This window comes from Natator depressus, chromosome 2 (genome assembly GCF_965152275.1).
Source record: "Natator depressus isolate rNatDep1 chromosome 2, rNatDep2.hap1, whole genome shotgun sequence".
NCBI classification, from domain to species: Eukaryota; Metazoa; Chordata; order Testudines; family Cheloniidae; genus Natator; species Natator depressus.
In genome coordinates this window covers 185,474,597-185,491,249 of record NC_134235.1, presented here as the reverse complement: position 1 = coordinate 185,491,249, position 16,653 = coordinate 185,474,597, and the positions used below count along the sequence as shown (strand labels likewise).

The 16,653-nt window shown below is 40.5% G+C and overlaps 1 protein-coding gene across 2 annotated transcripts in view; it reads left to right on the top strand.

The window, feature by feature from the left end:
- Positions 1-363: 363 nt before the first annotated feature.
- BFSP2 (beaded filament structural protein 2) overlaps positions 364-16,653 on the top strand; it is a 38,312-nt gene continuing 22,022 nt past the window's right edge. For both annotated transcript variants that reach the window (XM_074945542.1, XM_074945541.1), the window contains exons 1-2: positions 364-851; positions 12,642-12,724. In XM_074945542.1, coding sequence (XP_074801643.1) covers positions 396-851; positions 12,642-12,724 — 539 coding nt within the window. In that variant the 5' untranslated portion in view covers positions 364-395. The remainder of the gene's footprint in view (positions 852-12,641; positions 12,725-16,653) is intronic.

Genomic DNA, 16,653 nt, shown 5'->3' with positions numbered 1-16,653 from the left:
GTGTGTAATATATATGCATATGTAAAATGCTAAGAATCTGTCTGGCTTGCAGCCTAGAAAACACCAGTTTTATTTTAACATATGCACTATAAGAAATTATTGTTCTGCAGTCACCGTAAACAGCTTTGTCCTTTTCATATGCTTTACTTGCAGCAGTAGCAGCAGAGAGATTTCTTTTTAAATGGATTTGCTGACCCAGTGAAAAGCCCCAATGTGACAACCATGCCTGTGATGATCAGTGAAACAATGCTAATGTTCCAGAAGGAGTTGGGACAAAGCAAAAACAACACAAAACCAAAAATCTGCTTGGTTCTGCAAATCCTACCAGTGTGGGTACGGCACAGAGGCTTCAAGGCAGAGTCAACCTGTTTAGTGCAATAGACTCTAGCTGCAGCATGCCCATGCCAAGACGTAGATCTTCATTCTTGGGGCAACAGCCCTCTTCCTCCACGACTGAAAGCACTGGGGCTACCAGCCAAAGGTTAAGCATTGGGGGTACTGGCAGCCTACCTAGACCCCGAGGTGTCTATGTGGGTATTGTCCCCACTGGAGGTGTGAGCAGCCTAGGGACCCGCGTGTCCCGTAGAGCCCTAGGCATCAGCAGTGTCTTCTTACAAGGCCTGCGCAGCTCCTGTTTAACTGTGCCATTAGCCCAGGGGCTGGAAAAGGGAAGGGGCCTATCCTATGAGAGCCTGAATGGGTGCCTGGTGGAGTACATAGAGAAAGTGAGAGCTCTCGAACAGGTCAACCAAGAGCTGGAAGAGCACATCAGAATCTACCTGGAAAAGAAGTCATCCAATGTCAACAGCTGGGAAGCACTGAGAGAGAACTGGGAGACTATCTATCATCAAGTGAGTACAAGAACTTTAACAATTAAAAAGATTAATGAATCATTAGCAAACCCCTAGCAGTAGGTTTGGATGCTGATGATAAATGCCGCCTGATTCCAATGCACAGTGCCCTAGATGAAGGATTTCAAATCTATCTTCATCATAATTAACATTATCATTTCACAGTGTATTGTGGAAAATGCTTATTAAACAGGAGGGGGGGGGAACGGACGGGACACTGAAATGCACCCCCAGGTGTTATAGTCTAGCCTGATTAAAATCAGTTATTTTCTCTTAGTTGTGCTTATTACAATGAGGAGCAGAATTATTAAAAGAAAACTACTAAGACTGAATGAGTTTATCCACCAACTTGATATCATCACAACCTTGTTTTTAATTAGCAATTCAGATTTCAGTTTTATTCTCTGATTTATTTGACCACATTTTCAAAAGCTCTATTTAGTTAAAAGCAATTATTACATGGTCACGACCAGGTAGCTCCCGCCTGGACACTCCCACCATCCCCTCGCCCTTCCCTGTCCTCCACATACTCAGTGTTTTATACACAAGTTAGGCAGCACATTCCACACAATGTTTGTGAAGAAAAATATTTAGCACCTGACTGTAAAATGGTGACCATGTTTATGTCGAGTGGAAAAAGAACAGAAAAACCTGGAAAGCCAACACAAACTTGCAAGTGATACTTTTTGCAGGGCTAATGAAAGGTCAGAGTAAAAACAGCTAATATTTGAATCTTAATGTTTCACTTGTGCAGTGTGCACAAAGCATACTCTTTCATTTGAGGATCTCAAAATACTTTAAAAATATTTATTGGCTAAGTCTCACAACACATTAGAGGTAGGGTGGTTTCTAACTGGGCAAAGTAAGGCACACATAGGTGAAGTAACTTGCCTTGGGGGTAGACAATGGATCAGTGGCAGAGCCAAAAAGAGAACCCAAATATTCAGAGTCCTAGACCTATTCTTTAGCCATCAGATAGTACTTTCTCCCGTTGGAGAATCAGTCCCTTCATCAGAATATAGCAAAACAAGGTGGGAGAGGAAAGACACTCTTTCATTGTGGTCCAGTGGATATAGTGCCCAACTGGGAGCCAGGAGACCTGGGATCAATTTTGAGCTCTGCCATTCATCACTTATGTACCCTTTGGCAAATCACTAAGTCAGTTTCCCCATCAAGTGATAATTATGCTTTCCACTTTTGTAAAAACTTTGAGATCTATAGATGATAAACTATGAGTGTTACTATTACATTCAGATTCAGAGAATGAATGGGAAGAGTGTAGGAAAGTATCAATTTTCTTTGACAGTGAGTACCATACCCCAGTAAATAGGGTGAACTAACTTTTCCCTAATGTAACAGCCTGGAAGGATAAATGTCCGATGAGTCATTTTTCCCCTTTAGCATTGTACAGAGGTGGACATGATAAATGAGTGTCTGTATGTTCCTAAAAGGACTTTGTGGACCAACTTTTGAAAGCATCTGGCTTTTGGCTGCCAACAGTGCATTTGTGCATGCATATGCGCCCATGTTGGTACATACAACCCCCACATTTGAACACACAAACTAGATAACTGCATACACAAATACTGTACCTGATTTGAAGGTGCATGTGTAATACAGTGGCTTAAATAGTGTAACCATGTCTCCCTCTAGTGGTTGCTACTGACTGATGACTAATAGAGTTACTTCTTTAGCTCAAGTGGCAGGGATAAGTGATGATTACACATTCTCTGCTAGATTGAAGAGTCCATTGTTAAATATTTGTTCCTCATGTAGGTACTTATAGACTGTAATCAAGTCACCCCTTAACCTTCTCTTTGAGAAGCTAAACAGATTGAGCTCTTTAAGTCTATCACTAAAAGGCATGGTTTTTATCCCAGACATTCTTGTGGCTCTTCTCTGAACCCTCTCCAGTTTATCAACATCTTTCTTGATTTGTGGGCACCAGAACCGGACACAGCATTCCACCAACAGTCATACCTGTTCCAACTATAAAAGAAAAATAACTTTTTACACTCCTCCTGAGATTCTCCTATGTATCCCAGGATTGTATTAGCTCTTTTGGCCACAGCATCAGACTGGAAGCTCATGTTCAGCTGATTATCCACCACAACCCTAAATCTTTTTCAGAGTCACTGCTTCCTGATATGTAAAGGACGAGGAAAACATACCTTCCTTGTCTGAGTGATTATTAAATGTTTAGCGCTAGAGAAGAGTTTAGAAGAGAGAGATTCCTTGGTCTTAAGCCCCTAGAAAATAATTACTGAATGTAATTCTAAATGCTGCAGTTAATTAAAGGATCAGTCCTTTATTTCTTTCAAACTTAATACTCCCATTTGAATGGATATGGACAATAGCTGACTTCCACTGTACTGAGATGGATTGCAAATGAAGGGTTCCATAAAGAAAACTCCGGTGATCTTCCAAAATCTCAGAACCACATAATCTCCATTGAAATCACAACAGTGATGAAATTGGCCTGCCACATTTTTTCCATTTCTGTTATTCTGTACTTCTAGGATTTGAACTGTACTATTTGCCATCTGATAGACAAAATAAGTTCCCCCTTCCCCTTTTTCATTCACACACACCCAACTGAATAATCATGGAGATTTAACTAACCTCTCATCCCCTATAAACTTACTAAGATTAGTTTAAGCACCCTTTTTTCAGGTTCTTGTATTTCTCATTACAAATAACTTTCTATTTTGGGGAACAGACATTTAATTAGAATTTTAAATCTTTTTCACTTTACATAAGCAGATTGGGAAAGGAACTGAAAGGAAGAGGGTGAGAAGGATAAAATTAAGTAAATTTAAATTTCTGTCACATACATTCCTTTCAGCAAGATTTTCTCAATTCACTTTGTTCCCGTAGAAATCCTCCCACTTTGCATCTGTCCCAACTAGCATGTGTACACTTGCTTCAATAAAAAACAGTTGTCCAAGCTGATAATTAATACAGTTAGTTGGACGGTAGCTTCAAATCATTCTGATCTGTCTGTCTTTTGGTTAAACAACAGGCATAGGTTGCTGATGGAGGGACAATACCAGACCTAATGGTTTATTGGGCTTATCTGACAAAATATAGGTCTGTTTTTGATTTATTTTTTTAAACTTTCCCTTTCTTAAACTTCCTCTTTGCTTTCCTTTTCAAAATCAGTTCATCTTCTCGACTCTTTCAAGAAAGTAGCTGATTGTACTGGTGACTCCCCCCATTAAAAGCTCTTGAAACTGTCATTCAAATAAACAGATTGAAGGCATCCATCAACTGCTAGAGAGACCTTCTCCCAGTTTCAGAGCTTGTAGCTTCTTTAGTCCAGTCATGTTCCACTGACTAGGAATACAAATGTGGCCTCAAATTTAGGCACACCACATACCAAAATATTTCAAAAAGGGTATTCACACTAGTGAAAACTTGGACATATTTTGAAAACAAACCCATTTTTAATTTTATGTTTTTAATTTTATTGGATAGTTATCTGTCATTTATGTTTAAATTACTCCTCTCTTTGACAGTTTCCATTTACTCTTCCTACCTGCCCTTTTAATGGAATCATAAAGGTGAATTTTTGCTACCACAGTCATTTCCATGGTAACTGATTTTCATGTCAGTTAAAAAAGGTTTCTGATTTCTGTACCAACAGTAGGAGGCCTCTAGCAGCTTAGTCCCACAGTTAATAGGTTAATAGCTTTTGGACTGAATAAGTTTTAGTTTTTCAAGTTTGTCCTAATATTTAATTTTTCTTTAAATTACAGGAACATGACATATTAGACAGATTTTTACATAAAACCTCAGAATGTGCATGAACAATTGAGCTAAATAAGGCAGCATGCCACAGCTTTGTTACTTAGCATATGTGCATTTCTTCCCAGTGGCCACTTGATAATGAAATCTACTGCATAACTAATTGGAACAATTTGTTCGACATTCTTTAATATGTTAAATGAGTATGTATGATTAGGACCCTTACTTACATGTTGCTCCATAACACTTGGAAAACTTAGTGCTTTATTTTTCTGATTTCCTATACATAAGTGCCCAATGTTAAAGTCAAATCTCATTAAGAGCTCCATTTACTCTTCTCGGTTTAAAAAAGAAAAGAAAAAAGCACAACGTGCTTGAGAGGAATAATTGTAAAACTAATTCACCCATTTACACTCAAATGTTGCATTTCATACCAATAAAATAGGGAATGTGTTTCTGTGAAGATCCCTGAAGCCAAGATTCCCTTCTGTTTTAACACTGGATGCCTCCGAGTTCTGCATATGTGGCACGCAACTTCAGAAAAGGATATCAATTTGAACAATAGAAGATTCACAGCTAAGAAGCATTAAAACCCCAATATAACACCCATATCCCCACTGACTTTCATGGCAGTTAGATTGGCTCCAGAGTGTCTGATCTTTGTAAGCACGCCACATGCAGAACTCCCATTAACTTCAGTAGGAATTCTACATACTGAGTGCTAATAGGATTGGGCCTCAAATCACATTAACTAGTATAAAAAGAAATATTTTTAAAGGTCAGTACATAAATTACCACTACATTAGTACAACAGCTAATACAGATTTTGCACATCCATTTATACTGTTGTTCAGTAAAATGGGGTAAAGATGGCATCCACTGCATCACCTGGTACATATACTAATAAAAAAAGACAGAGCACTTTTAATAAATGCAACCCCTCCAATGTGTCATGTGAACCACTGCATATCGTACAGTGCTACCCAGATAAAACTGTAGAACTGCCACAGTAAACAGACAGTTTCCCTCCAGGCCTTTAAAGTAGGGTTACCAGATGTCCCGATTTTACAGGGAAAGTCACGATATTTGGGGGTTTGTCTTATATAGGTGCCTATTACTCCCCCACCCCGTCCCGATTTTTCACCCTTGCTATCTGGTCACCCTATTTTAAAGAGCCACCAACTGCACTTTCCTTAAAAGGGAAAGTCTTGGTGAATGCTATAATAACCTCAGGTGAGTTAGAAAAAGAATTAAATTTTGCTGCTTTTGAGATTCCCTTGAGCCCGAAGCCCCTCCTCCTTTCCAAGGGGAAAGTCCCTCTTCCAGCAGAATTACCTAGTCTGCTAGCAGCAGCAGGAGGGCGTAGGACAGGCAGTAGCTGCTGCTGTTGCTTGTCCTAATAGCATCAGACGCTGCCCCAAGAGCTGCAAGGAAGTGAGAAACCGATTTCTCTCCTTCCCCGCAAGGCTCTGGTGGAATGGAGGCAAGCAGGGAAACATCCCGACTGCCCCAAATTGGCTGATAGTGGCTAACATGCACATTCTGGGAGATCCCTCCTGGATTCCCAAATTCCCTTTCTGCACCTCTCTTTCAGTTTATAGTGCCCTCTTTCTATTCCTCCCTTACTGGCATATTTAATCCCCTGCTGCCCCCAGAGACTAATCTACTTTATTAGCCTGCAGTAGCACAGGCTCCTCTTCCAGCTTCACTGCGGTCCTTTTCCTTAGCTTCTGATAGCTTTCTCTTTCAGCTACAGCCACTCTGCTCACAGTTCTGCCTACCTTGCAGCTGACTCTAGAGCTGTGCTGTAGGAAGCAGAACTGAGAGCTGGCTTTCTGGTTTAAGAGGGGGGCCGTGTAGGCTTGCCAACTTTCTAATCACGCAAAACCAAACACCCTTGTCCCCCACCTGCCCCATTCCTTCTCCGAGGTCCTGCCCCCACTCACTCCATCCCCCTCCCTCTGATGCTCGCTCTCCCTCACCCTCACTCACTCATATTCACCAGGCTGGGGCAGGAGTTCAGGGTATGGGAGGGGGTGAGGGCTCCAGCTGGGGGGTGGGAGCTCCAGAGGGAGGGAATGAGGGATTCAGTGTGCAAGAGGGGGTTCTAGGTGTGGGAGGGGATGAGGGTCTGGCAGGCTCTGGGTGGGAATGGGGGGTTCGAGCTGGGGGGTGGGACCGAGGGGTTCGGAGTGCAGGAGGGGGCTCAGGGCTGGAGCAGGGGGTTGGGATGTGTGTGAGGGGGGGTGAGTGGTGCAGGCTCTGGGCAGCGCTTACTTCGGGTGGCTCCCTGGGAGCGGCAACATGGCCCTCGGCTCCTAGGCGCAGGGGCTGCCAGTGGCCTCTGCCCCCAGGCTCCACCCCCGCCATTCCCAATTGGCCATGGTTCCCAACTAACAGGTGCTGTGAAGCCGGCACTTGGGACAGGGGCAGCACACGAAGCCTCCCTGGCTGTCCCTCCACCTAGGAGCCGAGGGATATGTTGCCCCTTCTGGGGAGAGGCATGGAGCCAGGTAGAGAGCCTGCCAGCCCCACGCCAACCAGACTTTTAACAGCCTGGTCAGCAGTGCTGAGCGGAGCTGCCAGGGTCCATTTTTGACCAGGAGTTCCAGTCAAAAACCAGACCACCTGGCAACGCTAGGGCCATGGGGAGGGTGCTACTGTGCAGCTGGAAGAGGCTGTCTAATCGTTGTCATACTGACACAGGACACTGTTGAGGCTAAGAACTTAGCAAAAAGGAATTGTATATTTTTATAAATAATGAGAATATACAAAGCTATCATAATCAATGAGAGCAAACATTTTGGAAGATATATTAAACCTCATGCTTCAGGGTTTAAGCCAATCTCTAACTATTAGCAATCAGGAAATCGTCAATCATCTTGAGAGAATTCTCCCCCACAGACCAATGTAGTACAATTTACAAAATGCATTACCAGGAGTGGAAGGTGTACCTCCCTTTGAAGCATCAGGTAATGGCCACTGCCAGAGACAGGATACTAGATGGACCAATAGTTTGATCCACTGTTGTAAATCGTATTTCCTATGAATATTGGGAAAATAAATTAAAAACTAAATGTAATACATCTAGGAATTCACAATAAAACTAGTGGAAAAATTGCGCTGTGGCATTAGTCTAAGAATTAAAAGCATATGTTCAAAGGGTAAATTACAAAGTTATTACAAATATGAATATAGAAATATATTATGTGACTCAGAAGGATTATTAATTATACAATTTTGTATTTTATAGCACTTTCTATCTAAGGATCTTAAAATGCACTACAAACATTAAAGAATTAAGGTTCACAGCACTCCTGTGTGGCAAAAAAATAGTCTAATTTTACAAACAGAGGAAGCAATATCTAACTGATGTTACTTACTCCCCCATGAGCCTTGTCATTTTAAATGAACATAGATAAGGACATTTCCTAAACTGCTGCATCACCCATTGTAATCAATGTAGTGGTGACGAGGATTACAAATTGCAAAGATGATCGTTTCTCATTAATATTAATTTTTGTATTCAACTCCTGATGCTAGTAGAAGAATGAAATCGAACAAAAAAGCCACTAGATGGAATCTTTCATCATTTCTTATGAGTATATAAAAGAGTAACCTTTTTATACTCTTTTCACAGCTAATGTAAATACGACAGAGAGAGATGATTTTTTCAGTGTTCCAAGTTTCTCCATAAGTTATCCATATAGGTTTCTTCTCCTCAGTTCTACTCTCCAGTTTTTAACAGTATGGGTCTGATTTTGATAGGTGCTGAAAGACACAGCACTCGTTGACTTCAGTTGGAGTTGTGGGTGTTCTATACCTCTGAACATCAGACCCTACAGATGTTCCTATTAGCAATGGGCTCAAACCACAAAATTCAGGTCTGAATTCAGAATTTGAAACATTTTGGATTCAAAGTTTGAACACTACCAATATTTAAGACAGCCTGGACCCAGAGGTTAAAAGTATCTCCAGTTGCCATCTGTAGGCCATGTAAAAGTTAGACTAAGTGTCTGAGTAAAACTGAGATAGTACTACTGCTAATGTATGTTATTATTCTTAAAATAATTAGAACAGATAATGTGCCATACGTAACTTAATTGAAACCAATGGGCTATACCAGGGATCAATTTGTCACAGTGAAGACATATAAAGCCAGCCAGCTGAAAATCACCAATTACTCCCCTCTGTGGCGTCCATTGTATGTTATACTATTTTACCCACACATCAGGAGGCCCTGTTTCATTTTGAACTGAACTGATTAAAGTACAAAAACATAATAGTATTTGATGTGAATAATAAAAACACCATTATTCAGGTTTGTTTCCATTACTCAGGGTACATGGTTAGTGTAAATACATATATTTTTATTTATTCATTTTTAGATAGTCAGCAATCCATTGACATTTTACAACATATACAAAGCTGAAGCGCTCTGCTGTATTACATCCATGAGAGCCAATAAAGATTCCACTCTAACCAAATCCAAAAGCACTGGACAATCCTTTCTCTGGTACAGGAGGCTAATTGGCCCAGCTGTCGCTATGGACCAAATCCCATTTCTTCTGAAGTAAATGGCAATGCCTAGAGCAACATGGAGCAGCAACATACACTAAGTCAGTAGCCGTTATGGGCCTTATCCAAAGCCCAGTGAAGACAATGGGAGTCTTTCCACTGACTACAATCAGTTTTGGATCAGGTCCTTTAAAAGGAACTCTTTCAAAAAGAAAAAAGCAGTGATGTTTCACTTTTACTGTTGTTACTAGTGGAAAGAGGTTTCACATGATAGCAGATTCAGAACTGCATTTTTGGTAAAATACCAGTGATTTCTTTATTATTATTTTTGGATGAATTTGATACATATGAGAGTCAGAAACTTAAAATCATAATTGTGCAAGGTTCCCCATACAGATGTGCACCTGCTCCTCATTCCTGACGTGCAACACCATTGCTATTTTAGTGCCTGATCCAACTTTCCAACTTCTTTTGTAGTCAATGGAAAGACTTGGATCAGCCTCTTCCTAAGAGCAGACTGATACCCATGCCACACAGAGAAGTAGCTTTTTCATGTGCGCAAACATTCTTTAGGAACTTGGGCCCAGATGGTCAAAGTTATTTATGCTCCTAACTTCCACTGAAATCAATGGGAGTTAGATGCCTACATACCTTTGAGGATCAGGGCCTTGGATAAGACCACCAAGCATACTTTATTTGTGGACTCTGCAGAGTTTGAACCCATGTTGAGGTGGATAACTAAAGCAAAACGACTAGATATTTCAGGTCAAATTTTGCTTTCATTTGCAACTCCACTGAAGTTTTGCCTCACTGCCATTGAAATCAATGGATTGCATCGGTTTAACTGTGGCCAGAATTTGACCTATTGAATTTTGCCAGTGCTTCTATACAAAAGTTGACACTTCTTGATTTATGCTTTTCAGAGTGGCAAGGCAGAATGCTGAGTCTTATAAATAGGGTGAAAGTCTTCATTTTGCATTTTCTGGGCCACATTCACACCTGACATAAACAGGTGCAATTTCACTGGAGTCAAAGGATTTTCACCATCTTACACTAGGTTTCAATTTGGCTCCTTATGTTTTGGTGATTAATAGAGTGTAGTAAATAACTTGCAAAGCATAGTTTGATGAATGCAGTCTTGTTTTGGCTGGGCAATGCGCCCAATTTCCTCAAATTTATTCCTTTTTCTAAAATACTTGACAAATTATTTTAACCATGTAGACTGGATGAGTAAGAAAAAAACTGATTTCTGAAAAAATCTGTGCATGCAACGTTGCAATGAAAATTTGATTGCAGGGCCGTCTGCAGAAAGCAAAACATTAAAGGATTCCCATAAGGAAAACATTAATTCATTTAAAATTCAAGAAAAATGTTTTGCAGTATTTATCTGTGTCTTATGGCTACAATCAAAATTCAAACGTAATTAAAATGTAGTTCAAAATTCTTAAAATGAAAAACAACCCCCCAAAGCATGATGGTATATGACAGAGTAGGGTCCCAGATGGGGAAAAATTCAAGCTCTTGCCAAAGATGCAGCACTAGTAGTGAGAAACAGGCTAGGCTGAGCTCTGCTCCTTATTCACCCCCTGGATCACAGACACTGTAACAGGACTCCCTAGGGCATTTGTCTGTGTGTGGTAGACCCTTCCTCAACGCTGCTGCCCTGTGTCCCTCCATCTCCCTCTCCCCTTTCAAAAGTGGAGCCTGAGTTCTGGGAGGGGAGACAGAGGCTCCAGCTGCTGCCAGAGAGAGGTGCAAAAGCATGTCACCAAACCCCTGAGATTTTTCTTGCCACTCTGCCACGTCTTCCGTGAACTGCTCATTCATGTAGACAGATTGACTGTTTAGAGGGAAGGGTGTAAGGCCTGTGGAAGTGAGGCTAGGCTGCTGAAGAGTAGGGAAGGGAAGACAAGGGGTTGAGTGGTGATGGAGGATGTGAGTGGGGTTTAAGGTGCCTAACTTTATAGTGGTCAGGAGCAGCCCCTACTCACATGCTTCAGCCACTTTCCCACAATTCCCACCTAAATCCTATGACCAGAAAAATGGGTAAGTAAGTAGATCAACTTTAGTCTCCAGTGACTAATTTTGTAATCTAAAAGTGTTTTGCATTTTGATGGAATTAACATTACATTGTGGATTTTTCAAAGTTTGAATGTGTTAGCCGAGGGAACAGTGCTGGATAGCTTATTCTCCAGCTGCTTATTTATCTAGCTTCTGCACATCACCTTTTGGTCATGCCTAAAGTTTGTTTTTCATTAACTCAAATGTTATGAGTTTCTAAAATGTCTTAGGATATGGGTAATAAAACACCTACCCAGAGGATATGTGTTAGCTGGTGTGTAAGAACTCCTGAGCATTAACATCTGATTTAATTGCCTATCAAGTCCCACCCACATTCATTGCATTTAGTTGGATGCTATAGAGAAAGCCCCGACATTTATAACACTCAACCCTATGGTAACAAAAACATCCAGAATTTAGAGTATTTTAATTCAGCTCAAACTTATGTAGCATACTCTAAATATTATGCAAAAGTTAGAGAGTTATTATAGTCATTTGTTTGCAGGCATATTTATTTTTCATTAAAAGCAAAGCTAAAGACTCATTCTGGATTTATTTTTAATTCTGTCTTCCATAAGTAGCACCGGGTGAGTAGAACAACAAAGTATTTTTGAGCATTCTTGAGAATTACACCTGCCAGTTCACTTAGGGCTATTTGTGCCTCTCTTGCTCACGTTGAGTAGTTTCTTGCCATGTATCAAAAATATTTGCAGAGTAAGGTACTACTCTATGTGAGTCAGCGTGGCAGAACTGAGCTCTTTTGTGGAATTCACAACCCCTTTTATCTGTAAACATTTGGTTGTTTTTATTCACAAAGAACATGTGGAAATTAAAACATTAATTAATAGCCAAAAGAAGGATTTGTACTGCAATTACTCTCTTGGCCAGTTTGAAAAGCTCTTTCCGGCCATAAAGTAGTTTTGTCTAACAGTCACAGATCTTCATGGATAGGTTGTGTGAAAAGAGAAAAAGAATCCTGTTTATGAAGCCATGCCACACAATTAGGGAACTGAAACATTATAGGATTTAGGCATGAACAGCAAATATTCACTGGGTGAAATTCACTACTGTGCAGAGGGCCCAACACAAGGTCCATATACCACTTGTGTCCTACTTATACTTTCTACATTGGATTTAAGTAGCACTTAAGTTATGCATAGGCCTTGTGCTGGGTCCTCCGCACAGCAGTGAACTTCACCCACAGTGACCAGTTTGCAAACGAGAAGCTACAATTTGTTTACACAACTAGCTGTTGAACAATTGTGAACAATGAAGAAATTAAGAAAAATTACACCCTATTTGTGGATAATTTGTGAACAAATAGATGTCACGTCCATGGAATAATTTGAGTAGCTCTAGGCCAAAGGTTAAATTACTTTCAGAATCTAAAATTATGTATATGCTTGCAATATACACATATTTAATATACTTAATTGTTCTAACTCTGTTGTGTCATTATTCTAGGTGGGTGATGCAGTCCTCGAAAATGCACGACTTATGTTACAGATGGAGAACATTCAAGCCTGTGCTGAAGATTTTAAAGACAGGTAGCTTTCTTGAGGCAACAATATGGGTGACTTCTTTGAATAAACATACACTTACCATATTGAATATGAAAACGGAATGCCCATATTAGAGAGAATTAGCATAGAGATCTGACTCACTTTTTGACCTTGGACATCCTGTGACCTTATCTCACGGTCTTATTATGTAGCTAAATTAAGGTTGTAATGAATTCTGAGATCCTCAGATAGGTGATTTGAGAGCAACATATTATTATTATTTTGAAATAGTGCAACTTTAAATATTTCCAGCAGTCAGAAATTTACTGGCAAAGTTATTACTGGGCTCTCACTGATATAAAGACCTAGGGCTCTTGCTAAAGGGACACAACTCAAATCTGGCTCAAAATTTTAATTTTATAAAAACAAACCTTTATAAAACCCAATTCCTATGGAAATGTGTTTATGTTTTTTTTAAAACATCATGTGAAACAAGAAATACAAACGTCGTAGCACAATGAGCCTCAGTGCAATGCCTATATACAAAAATGAAACCGACGACTGATTTTCATTGTCCATGATGAGAGTAATGAAAAGAGTAAAAGAAGAGCACAAATAGTGACAAATTGTACTTTTAAAAATTCTTACAGTTTTCAAAATCGAAGTTACCATTTGTATCACTGGTAGATGTCTGTTTACAGCAGAGGTTCCCACACTGTGGGGTGCGCCCCCTTTGGGGGGTGCAGGGGAATATTCGAGGAGGGAGTGGCTCGGGCTCGGGCCTGCCCCCACAGGGGGTGGGGAGGGAGCACCACCCAGCTTCAACTCCTGGCCCCAGCCCCGCAGGCCCTGGCTGCCAGCCCCACTCCCGCCCCCAGCCTCATTACCATTACCCCTGTCCGTATCCTCCCTTCCCAGAGCCACGCGCTACTCCCAGCCCAACTCCTGGGGTGCGGACAAGGGTTGGGGGGAGGTGCGCAAAGTAAAAAGTTTGGGAACCACTGGTTTATAGCGTCCCTTTGAATTGCACTTTACTCTACAACATATTAGGCCTGATTCTTCTAACCCTTATTCATATTAGAACTGTTTACATAAGCAAGGGTTTGCAAGATCAGACCTTTATACTCCACACGTATTTCACACTAGTTTATCTTCACCCTTCAATGATTTTGATCTTTTCCTAAATTCATCTCTCTTTAATAGTTAAATTTAATAACATCAAAATATACACTGTGTTCTTGGCCTTCTCTTTAATGTTTCTGTCAGAAAGACAAAGCTTTGAGCTGCTAATACTACTCTTTCAAATGCAGTCTGTCAATTTCATAATCTAAGAGGTAAAACAAAATTGCCCACTGACTTTCACTAGCAATTTAAATACACAACACAAAACATTTTCTTTGTTTTCACTGAATCAGAGCAACGAGTATTAAAATCTCTACTAGCTCTCACTTGGGTCATCCACCTGTTTCCTAAGCTACTGAATTCCAGGCAAAGAAGGCAGCTCACCAATGGAGGAGTGTAGAAATTGTTTATGAAGCTGGCTCCGTTCACACCTGTATCAGAGAGTCCAGCTGCCCAAACTGGCTGAGTTCAGTGCTGCAGCATCCATGAACTGACAGTCTGTGCCTTGAACAAGAGACTTTTCACATGACCAGGCCAATATCATGGCCGTAATTTAGAACGAAAGATTAGAATGAGAAAGGAACAACTTACAGTAATATAGACAGACAAAGCAATATACACAAAAAAAAAAATCCCCATTGAGTTCGTAGGGAAAAAACAGCTGCATTTTTCAGCCAGGCATTTTGCTTTAATAGCATGTTTTTTACTAATGAGCAGTTGCCACCTGATTTTTTTATTTTCCTTATAAAGCAATGGCCAAATTAGAGATGCTTGCAGGAACATTATATGTTATGATATTTTTAAAAGAGAAATAAGAATATTAGGCAGATTGTGTGCATAAGGCCTGTGCTGGTGACAGGGTAGTTTTAAGTCCAAAGTCAGTGGCAAACTTTCCATTTGCTTCAACATGACTGGGATTTGCCCTTAAAGGTGGATGACATCCCAAGGAACAACAAACCAAGCCTTCCCCCAATGTGTTTAATAATAAACAGTAATAGTAATACTTGGAGCTCATATAGTGTTTTTCATCCTTAGTTCTCATGGCACCTTGCAAAGATGGGTGCACATTACTATCCCCATTTTATAGACGGGGAAACAGAGATACAGAAAGGAAAAGCCATCCAAGATCACTTAGTATGAGAATGTCAGATCCAGGAAAAGAACACAGGTCTCCCAATTCCCATTCCAGAATTCTACCCACTAGACAATGCTGTTTCTCAAACTGCTAATTAGTGTCTTGACATAATTTGCCTTTTAATAAAGCAAGGCATGATGATTGACCTGACAATGGTTTTGAAGTGTATGAAGAAATGGTATGGTCAGAGATATCTTCTGTGCCTATCTATCTGGTACATACCAGTAATTAACATGATGGTGTGATATTTTGGGGACTACTTAGACCCGTAAGGTGTCCTGTTCCCGCCTCCCCTGTATTGTGCCATGCAGCTGTGGTTCAGATCCCTGACATGAGTAGCTAGCCCACAAGCACAAGGTCTCACCCTGGCTCTCACCTTTGCAGGTTGACACAGACAGCCCTTCCAGTCCTAAGTCTCCCCTAATACGTCCTCCCAGAGTGTCACAAAGGCACTTTTTTTCTTGATCTTCTGGAATTTGCCAGTACCTCTAGCTAAATCAATAGTAGAAAAAAAATTGCTGACTTTAATGCTGCTAAATAATCTTCAGTTCTAGAAAAGGAATAGGCAGCCTTATGGGTGACCTGGTTCAACTTTAAATGAACCTACACAAAAGTACAGTCTCCCATCTTTTTTTTTGAATTAGTATAACTGGCACAGCTCACCTGACTTCTATATAATGTCATAGGTCTGGCCCCCATAATTCAGAGTCACAACTGGTACTAATCCTTTCCCCGTTACAACTTTTTTGCAACTATTGTAGGATTCCCTTTACCTCAGCGAGGTAAAGCAATATATTCCTGTCAACCCATTTTTGTTTTACAAATTAAAATGGTTTCTATATTTGGGTGCAGCTTGATGGGAAGCGTCTCTTTTATTCTCACTTTCCCCATATTGATTATAAAAAGTATTATAATTTCTTATATGTCTAAACGTATTCTGCCAGACTTTCTTTTTTTGACTGGAGAGCTGCTCCTGATCCTTAGTACCTGCAGCAGCTCCTCATAACAATGTTGCAGTAGATTCATACCTATGACTGTTGGCGGTAAGCTTTCACTGTTGACATCACTAACAAAAATCCCCTGATTGGGATATTTAGTAGTCCCACTTTTAATTTCAGCTTCCATGTAGCCAACACATGGGATAGCCAAACAATTTCCTGGTACCAACTTCACCCTGTACTTAGTAGTCAAACAATTTTGAGCCTAATATTTTATGAAATGTTGGCTCTAATGTGGTAACTTGTGACCTGGTATCCAGCAAGGCCCACATTTCTATCCCATTAATCTTAAACAAAAAGACAGGCATTTTCCTATAGCAGCAGCCTGCCCTCCAATGTTGTTCAGGTCTATTCTCTTGTCCCTCCAAGATCCAACCCCCAATCCGCAACCTTCTGCTTAAAGCCACAGCATTAGTATTTTTAGTCATGTACCTCCTTTCTATATGTCCCACCTCACCACATCTCCTGCAAATAGGATTACCATTGTAATCAACTATTGGCTGTGCAATGACCCATCTAAACTCCCTGTGGCCTGCATCTGTATTCTCTAGGTGCCAAGACTTCCTGTTTCAAATCCAGTCTCCTATCTTGAATTTACCTCTATACCCCTCTTAAATTTTCTCCAAAAATGTATTTTCTATCCCAGATTTACCATCCTCTGACTTTTGGCCAGCCTGCACCACACACTGACTAGCATTTTCAGACTGCAAGGCAACAGC